The sequence below is a fragment of the Danio aesculapii genome, chromosome 25 (genome assembly GCF_903798145.1).
Source record: "Danio aesculapii chromosome 25, fDanAes4.1, whole genome shotgun sequence".
Taxonomy (NCBI): domain Eukaryota; kingdom Metazoa; phylum Chordata; class Actinopteri; order Cypriniformes; family Danionidae; genus Danio; species Danio aesculapii.
In genome coordinates, this window is record NC_079459.1 from 36,057,413 (window position 1) to 36,067,114 (window position 9,702).

Below are 9,702 nucleotides of genomic sequence, written 5' to 3' on the forward strand. Positions count from 1 at the left end.
TTATTCCAGGGACAAACTTTAGCATTGAGATCTTCTGCTCGACCGAGACTCCAGCGGCGCCGGCGCTATTCCTGGATGCTTCATTTCACACTTTAATAGTTTTATTCGGTGCTTCAGATTGGCTTCTGTGTGTGTGTGTGTGTGTGTGTTTTGTATTCATTACAATGTGGGATCCAAATGTCCCTACAAGTATAGCAGTACCAGTACTTCTTGACCTCATGGGGACATTTGTTATTATTTGGTCCTCATGAGGGAAAACGGCTCATAAATCAGACAGAATGAAGTATTATGGAAATGTAACAGTGCAGATTGTTTGCTGAGAGGGTTGGTACACAAATATACACACATACTGCAAGATTAAATGTGCAGCTTGGCTCCCATTTCCACCAAAACTGTTGGTCTGGAGCTCCACAGGGTCAGTATACATGGCCGGCAGCTATAGCCAAACCTTTGCTCACCCGTGCCAATGCCAAACCTGGGTTTCAGTGGTGCCAGCGGTGGAAATCTTGTGCTGTGGACAAGGTGAAACATGTATTGTTCTCTGATGAGTCCTCCTTTACTGTCACATCCGGGAGAGTTATGGTGTGGAGAAGCCCCACAGAAGCGTCCCACCCAAACTGTTGATGCCCAGAGTGAAGCGTGTGTAATGGAGGCCAGCTAGTGAAGTGCTGGGTAAACCTCACTCCTCTGACCTCTAAAGGTGCTCTAGCGACAGACGCTATGGTCTTGGCCTTGGTAGAGCAACCGACTCCCATGCAGAAGGTCGCCGGTTTGATCCCAGCTCGGAGCGGGTTGGGTGATGTAGGACCGGCGGGGTTACACATGCGCAGATCAGTGATGGTTTGTGTTTAATATCATGGCATTCCCTAGGGCAATATTGGTGCTAGATAAGCGCTGGGTCACTACTCAATCACTCTGGTGAGTCCACCTTCACTATCTGGGAAAGTTATGGTGTGGAGAAGCCCCGAAGAGGCACAGCACCCAGATTGTATCATGCGCAGAGTGAAGCATGGAGGGGATCAGTGATGGTTTGGGCTCAATATCATGGCATTCCCTATAGGCTAATACATGTGCTAAATGGGCGCTGGGTCACTTCCAAGTACTACTCAATGATTCTGGAGGACCATGTGACCCAATGAGTGAAACACTGTATCCTGAGGGTGGTGGTGTGTATCAGGATGATAATGCACCAATACACACAGCAAGACCGGAGACAGAATGGTTTGATGAACATGATAGTGAACATCTCTCATGGCCCACACAGTACCCAGATCTAAACATTATTGAGCACTCTATGAGTCTCCAGCAGCTTCATGTAGTGATCTGAACACTATTCTGAAGAAGAATGACTCAAAATCCCTCTGGCCGCTGGGCAGGACTCGTGTCTGTCATTCCCAGGACCAACTGATGCTGTACTGAGAAGGAACTACACAGTACTGAACAATTATTGAGCTTTAAAACCAGGAGTTTTAGTTATATTGTCCAAGCCCAGTAAATAGTGAGTATAATTTCATATTTTGGTGAACGATCTTTTAAAGGATATTGTCTATATACCCTAATCCTAACTCATCTGGTCGATTTATAAGCACTTTTAATTAGTGAGGAGCAGTGAAATGTCAACACTAGTGGCTTGGTTTGTTATCTCACTATATAGCCTAAGTGAAGACAATTGAGACCTCACAAGTGTAGATAAACAAGTACAAACACACTCATTTAGTCACACACTCTCATTTACTCAAACACAGAGAAAGAGACACACACACACACACGGAGAGAGAGAGAGAGAGAGAGAGAGAGAGAGAGAGAGCGAGCGAGCGAGCTTGTGCACGCGCGCGTTCCCGGTGCGCGGCAGTTTTCGTCAGAGAGCGCGTGTGTGTTGGTGTTTCTCGTGTCTCCTTCGGTCACTCGTGCTCTCTCGGTGCCGGTGTGTCGGTGATGGGCTCCGGCGGGACTCTGCTGGCTCTGCTGAGCGCGGCGCTGCTCCTGCACGGTACGGTACCGGACGCTTCATTCACCGCCCTTCAATGTCTTCAGTTTGATCTGTAGTTGAGTTTGTTGTGTGTTTCTGTGTGCTGTTACTAGACTCTTTACACGGCAGTCGCTTGATGGACAATTCATTCAAGCTGTGTTTGTTTTAAGCGTAATTCTACCATGGTAAAGCATATATGTGGTAAATTTAGCAGTTTATTGTTTTTTTTGTGAGTGGAAAGCACTATTTGATGTGTTTAATTAGATTACTTATTAAAATATATATGTTAAATGATTAAATATCCTATCATTTATTTTAGTAATTATTTTTTTTCGGTTACCGATTATTGTAATTATATTTATTTCTTATATAAAATACGTTATACAGTCTAAGTAAATGATGGGCTGTCCTTATCCAATGTTTGAGTCGAATATGAACAAACCCAAGCGCTGGGTTAAAAAGTAGCGTAATTACAATTTAATTGAATTAATTAAACCAAAATCTTGAAATAAAAATGTAGATAAAAGTTAATAATAATGAGCATTTAACAGGAGAAAAGTACTAAAGTAATTTATAGTAAAAACTGCTTCGTTTTTAACCCATGTTATAGTATAGTACAGTTTAATATATATTTTATGATTTGTGTAATGTTTCTCTTTCTGTGTGTGTGTGTGTGTGTGTGTGTGTGTTTGTATATATATGTTATGTTTTGTGTGTATTTTTCTTGGCATATGTTATATTTGTGTGTGTGTGTTTGTATATATGTTTATGTGTCTGTGTGTGTTTATTGGTGTATATATGTTATGTTTATGTGTGTGTTTGTATGTATGTGTACGTCTGCTTGTGTGTTTGTATATATGTTTTGTGTCAGTGTTTTTTATTTGTCTGTGTGTGTCTGTATGTTTGTGTATTTGTGTGTGTGTATATGTGTGTGTATATATATATATGTATATATATATATATATATATATATATGTATGTATGTATGTATGTATGTGTGTATATGTATGTATGTATGTGTGTATATGTATGTGTGTATATGTATGTGTGTATGTATATGTGTGTGTTATGTATTTGTTTATGCGTGTGTGTGTGTTTGTATTTATATATTTGTGTGTGTGTGTGTGTGTGTGTGTGTGTGTGTGTGTGTGTGTGTGTGTGTCAGTGTCTCTTCAGGGTGAGCACCAGCGGCGGCTCTACAGAGACCTGATGAAGAACTATAATCCTCTAGAGAGACCCGTTTATAACGACTCTCATTCGCTGACCGTACACTTCAGCTTCAGCCTCATGCAGATCATGGACGTGGTCAGTCACACACACACACACACACACAAAAACACAAGAATACACTCTTACATTCTCTCTCTCTCACACACATAAACACATTCACTCATACACACCCCGTCTCTCACACACATGATCATACATATAGTGTATAAACACACACACCCTCTTTCACACACATACATTCTCACTCACACACAACAACACAAACACACACATGCACAAATATACACTCTTTCTCACACTCATAAACACAGACTCTTTCTTTTTCTCTCTCTGTCTCTCACACACACACACACACACACACACACTCGCAATCTCACATGCACCGACACACATGCACAAACATACACTCTCTCTCTCTCACAAACACACACAGACTCTCTCTTTCTCAAACACTTGCACACACACACACAGTCTCACACACACTAACACACAGACTCTCTCAAATACTCGCACACACTAACACACAGACTCCCTCTTACACAAACAAACGCAGACTCTCTCTCTCTCTCATACACACACAGAGTGAACGTGAGTGTGTTGCAGTGGTGTGTAAAGCTCATACATCATTATCATATTAGTGAAGCTCTTTAAACTCAGACTCGCAGCCAATATTAATGAGCTGAACTCATACACAATCAAGACGAGAGCTGGACTGAGTACCACACACACACACACACACACACACACACACACACACGCACACACCATTCACAAACACACTGTATGCTTCCTCAGACCACACAAACACACTCACAATGAAGACGACCCAAAGCCTTCTGTTGTGTTCTGATGTGAGTTCTGAGTGTTGTAGCTGTGAAAGAACTCTAATCATTCAGCGGAGTGATATGGAGCTGTAATGCGCTCTAAACCTGCCGGAACTACTTTAGATGTGCTTTTATCTGACAATAACCAAACACCTTAGAGTGCTCATCAGCCAATCAGATTCAAGCATTCAGCAGACTTAAAGCAATAAATAAAGACTAATAGACACAGAAGCCAATGGAAAGTCCCCACAATTCACAAAAACCTTTATAAGATTATATATAGTACACTCACCGGCCACTTTATTAGGTACACCTCACTAGTACCGGGCTTTTGCCTTCAGAACTGCTTTAATCCTTCGTGGTGTAGATTCAACAAGCTACTGGAAATATTGCTCAGAGATTTTGCTCCATATTGACATGATAGCATCACACAGTTGCTGCAGATTTGTCGGCTGCACATCCATGATGCCAATCTCCCGTTCCACCACATCCCAAAGGTGCTCTATTGGATTGAGCTCTGGTGACTGTGGAGGCCATTTGAGTACAGTGAACTCATTGTCATGTTCAAGAAACCAGTCTGAGATGATTCACGCTTTATGACATGGTGCGTTATCCTGCTGGAAGTAGCCATCAGAAGATGGAGACACTGTGCTCATAAAGGGATGGACATGGTCAGCAACAATACTCAGGTAGGCTGTGGTGTTGATGCTCAGTTGGTACTAATGGAGCCAAAGTGTGCCAAGAAAATCTCCCCCACACCATTACTCCACCACCAGCAGCCTGAACCGCTGATACAAGGCAGGATGGATCCATGCTTTCATGTTGTTGATGCCAAATTCTGCCCCGACCATCCGAATGTGTCAGCAGAAATGGAGACTCATCAGACCAGGCAACGTTTCTCCAATCTTCTATTGTCCAGTTTTGGTGAGCCTGTGTGAATTGTAGCCTCAGTTTCCTGTTCTTAGCTGACAGGAGCGGCACCCGGTGTGGTCTTCTGCTGCTGTAGCCCATCCGTCTCAAGGTTGGACGTGTTGTGTGTTCAGAGATGGTCTTCTGCAGACCTCGGTTGTAACGAGTGCTTATTTGAGTTACTGTTGCCTTTCTATTAGCTGGAACCAGTCTGGCCATTCTCCTCTGACCTCTGGCATCAACAAGGCATTTGCGCCCACAGAACTGCCGCTCACTGGATATTTCCTCTTTGTCGGACCATTCTCTGTAAACCCTAGAGATGGTTGTGCTTGAAAATCCCAGTAGATCAGCAGTTTCTGAAATACTCAGAGCAGCCCGTCTGGCACCAACAACCATGCCATGTTCAAAGTCTCTTAAATCCCCTTTCTTCCTCATTCTGGTGCTCGCTTTGACCTGCAGCAGATCGTCTTGATCATGTCTACATGCCTAAATAAATTGAGCTGCAGCCATGTGATTGGCTGATTAGAAATTTGCGTTAACAAGCAGTAGGACAGGTGTACCTAATAAAGTGGCCAGTAAGTGTATATCTATGTGTGTGTGTGTGTGTGTGTGTGTGTGTGTGTGTGTGTGTGTGTGTGTGTATTTATGGCAGATGTCTTCAGCTGATTCACACACAGACACACAGTCAGATGTGATGTGATTCAGCAGCTGTGTGTGTGTGTGTGTGTTCACATCAATTCATGCTCCACATATAAAAGTGATTTAATATTTATTTATTTATTACATTTGTTTGTCACACACAACAGTAGTGATGCTGATGTGACGTCAGAAAGGCACAGCTCTCCTAAAAATGAAAATCCTCTCATCCTTGTCTAAAACCTTTATCAGTTTCTTTCTTCTGTTGAACAAAAAAGAAGATATTTTGAAGAATGCTGAAAATCTATAGGGCGACACGATGCCGCAGTGGGTAGTGCTGTCGCTTCACAGCAAGAAGGTCACTGGTTCGAGTTCCAGCTAGGGCAGTTGGCATTTCTGTGTGGAGTTTGCATGTTCTCCCCGTGTTGGTGTGGGTTTCCTCCGGGTGCTCCGGTTTCCCACACAGGAATTGATGAACTAAACTGACCGTAGTGTGTGAATGAGTATGTATGGGGGTTTCCCAGTTCTGGGTTGCGGCTGGAAGGGCATCTACTGTGTAAAACATATGCAGTTCATTCCACTGTGGCGACCCCTGATGAATAAAGGGACTAAGCCAAAGGAAAATGAATGAATGAAAACCTGTCACCATTGACTTCCATCATATGTGTTTTTCCTATGGAAGTCGATGGTTACAGTAAGAAATAAAGCTTTGAAACCACTTGAGAGAGAATAAACACATTTTGGCGTACTGTCCCTTTAAGGATATCTCCACACAGGAAGGTCTCTGTTGGATAAAGAAAGACTCAAATCCGTTTAGAGAAAGAGCATGTCTGTTTCTCATCCGCAGATATTTGACAAACCGAGCCTGGATCTCCTGCAGATGTTGTTTCTGTATTTATAATTGCTGATCTGATCTGGGGATGCAGATTTCAGAGGCAGTGATCCGGCTGAGCTGATCCTTCATTTTTTATTATTTCAGTTTTCAATCTCTGTCCCAAAAACCCACCTGATGCCTCCACCTGCTCACGTCAGGGCGAAATCTGCTTTTTACTGAAACATCCAGCAGAAACAGCACACCTGGTTCACAAGAGTAAAGCTCCGGGGCCTGTTCCATGAAGCCGGGTTAGCTGGTTAGCCTGGTAAATTTACATTGAAATTGAATTGCTCTTTACCACCTATGGTAATAATCTTATGCTGAGGCATACCTGCTTCAGGGCAGGTTATGTTCAGAATAGGTTATTTTAATGTTCTGGTTATGTTTAGCTTACTATCTGATTATGTTTATGTTGTGGTTATGTTCAGGATATGTTCTGGTTATGTTCAGATTATCTCTTTATGTTCAGGATATGTTTTCTTTATATTCTGGTTTTGTTTAGGTTATCATCTAGTTATATTTGGTTATGTTGTGGTTATGTTCAGGATATATTCTGGTTATGTTCAGGCTATGTTTTATTTATGTTGTGGTTATGTTCAGGCTATGTTTAGGATATATTCTGGTTATGTTCAGAGTGTGTTTTTGGTTATATTCTGGTTATGTTCAGGCTATGTTTTGGTTATCTTTGGAATATATATATGTAATGGTTGTTTAGGATATGTTCTGTTTATGTTCAGGATCTGTTCTCTTTATCTTCTGGTTATGGTCAGGTTGTCATCTGGTTATGTTTGTTTATGCTGTGGTTATGTTCAGACTATATTCTGGTTATGTTCAGACTATGTTTTGGTTATCTTTAGAATATATATAATGGTTATGTTTAGGATATGTTTAGGATATATTCTGGTTGTGTTTAGGGTATGTTTTGGTTATGTTCTGTTTATGTTCAGGCTATGTTTTAGTTAGGTTTAGAGTATATATAATGGTTATGTTTAGGATATGTTCTGGTTATGTTCATGATCTGTTCTTTATGCTCTGGTTATGGTCAGGTTGACATATGGTTATGTTTATGTTGTGGTTGTGTTTAGGATATAGTCTGGTTATGTTCAGGATATGTTTAGGATATATTCTGGTTGTGTTCAGGGTATGTTCTGTTTATGTTCAGGATATGTTTTAGTTATATATATGGTTTAGAATATATATAATGGTTATGTTTAGGATATGTTCTGGTTATGTTTCGGATATGTTCACAATCTGTTCTCTTTATGTTCTAGTTATGGTCAGGTTGTCATATGGTTATGTTTGTTTTTGCTGTGGATATGTTCATGATATATTCTGGTTATGTTCAGGCTATGTTTTGGTTATGTTCAGAATATATTATGGTTATGTTGATGACTTATTCTCTTTATGTTTTGGTTATGTTCATACTATGTTTTGGTTATGTTCTGCTTATGTTCAGGCTATGTTTTGGATATGTTTAGAATATATATAGAATGGTTGTTTAGGATATGTTCATGTTATGTTCTGGTTATGTTCACGTGTTCTCTTTATGTTCAGGGTATATTCTGGTTAAGTTGAGGATATGGTTTGTGTATGTTCTTGTTATGCTCAGGTTATGATGTGGTTATGTTTATTTGTGTGGTGGTTATGTTCAGGATATGTTCTTGTTATGTGCAGGGTATATTATGGCTATGTTGAGGGTATGGTCTCTTTATGCTCTGGTTATGTTAGGGATATGTTCTGGTTATGTTTTTTATGTTCTGTTATGTTTGTATTATGATCAAGTTAGGTTCAGGATATGTTCTGGTTATGTTCAGATTATTATCTGGTTATGTTTGTTTATGTTCAGGATATGTTTTCTTTATATTCTGGTTATGTTCAGGTTATCATCTGGTTTCATTTGGTTATGTTCAGGATATGTTATGGTTATGTTTAGAAAATGTTCTATTTATGTTCTGGTTATGTTTAATATATATTATGGTTATGTTGAGGATATGTTCTTTTATGTTCTGGTTATGCTCTTGTTATGCTAAGGATAAATTTAGTTTATATTCTGTTTATGTTCAGGTTATATTTTCTTTATGTTCAAGTTATGTTCTGGTTTCCACAAACCAAGATTCAGCCAATCAACTGTGAGCAAAGTGACACATGACTCAATATATGAACTCCTTTTGTTTCTTTTTTCTCCTAATTGAAGCTCATAATATACTATAAAGTATAATATCATATTGTCTGATATTAGTATATATTTTTTTTGTATTATCATTATAATATTTGTTTATTTTACATATATATTTTTTATATTATTTATATAAAAGATATTCCACAAGTTCTTCATATTTTCAAGACATTTTAATCTTTGGCAGTGAATCATGTTAACTTTCTCTCGCAATAAGTCGATCGCAGTATCTTTATGTTTGGAGGCATGTGATTGTCTGTTTGCTACTGATGTTCTGCCTTCATGAGCTCAGGATCAAATAGTTAATGATCATCACCATGGCCTGACGTAAGTAAACGTGAGTTTTGAAGTTTGAATGCACTGACGTGTATAGAGGATCTCCAGTTCTTTATGGCCTGTAAAATGACGTCTGTTCTCGTCTGTTTCATTTTCAGGATGAGAAGAACCAGGTCTTGACAACAAACATCTGGCTCCAGCTGGTAAGAGAAGAGTTCACACTTTATAAAGATGCAGCAGTCAAAAGTGTAATGGATTATTAAACATTTGATTATCAATAAGATTATATAAGTGCTTCTCTTCTGCACACAAATGCTGCAGTTATGTCACTATATTATATTATATTATATTATTATGTTATGTTGTGTTATATTATATTATTATGTTATATTATGTTATATTATTTTATATTATTATATTATGTTATGTTATGTTATATTATGTTATATTATATTATGTTATATTATATTATGTTATATTATATTATGTTATGTTTTATTGTATTATGTTATATTATTTTTTATTATTATATTATATTATGTTATATTATATTATACTATATTATGTTATGTTATGTTATATTATGTTATTATATTATGTCATACTATATTATATTATATTATATTATTATTTAAATTCAGTTTCCTTTATATTATCTTATAATGAATGAAATTAATAATGGGTGGCTTGGTGGCTCAGTGGTTAGCACTGTGGCCTCACAGCAAGAAGGTCGCTGGTTTGAGCCTCGGCTGGGTCAGTTGGTGTTTCTGTGTGGAGTTTGCATGTTCTCCCCGTGTTGGCGTGGGTT

At 39.0% G+C, this 9,702-nt stretch overlaps 1 protein-coding gene across 1 annotated transcript in view; it reads left to right on the forward strand.

The window, feature by feature from the left end:
• Nucleotides 1-425: 425 nt before the first annotated feature.
• LOC130219228 (neuronal acetylcholine receptor subunit alpha-7) overlaps nt 426-9,702 on the forward strand; it is a 40,033-nt gene continuing 30,756 nt past the window's right edge. Inside the window, exons 1-4 of the mRNA XM_056451544.1 lie at nt 426-522; nt 1,853-1,990; nt 3,135-3,274; nt 9,053-9,097. Of these exons, the coding sequence (XP_056307519.1) occupies nt 426-522; nt 1,853-1,990; nt 3,135-3,274; nt 9,053-9,097 (420 nt within the window). The remainder of the gene's footprint in view (nt 523-1,852; nt 1,991-3,134; nt 3,275-9,052; nt 9,098-9,702) is intronic.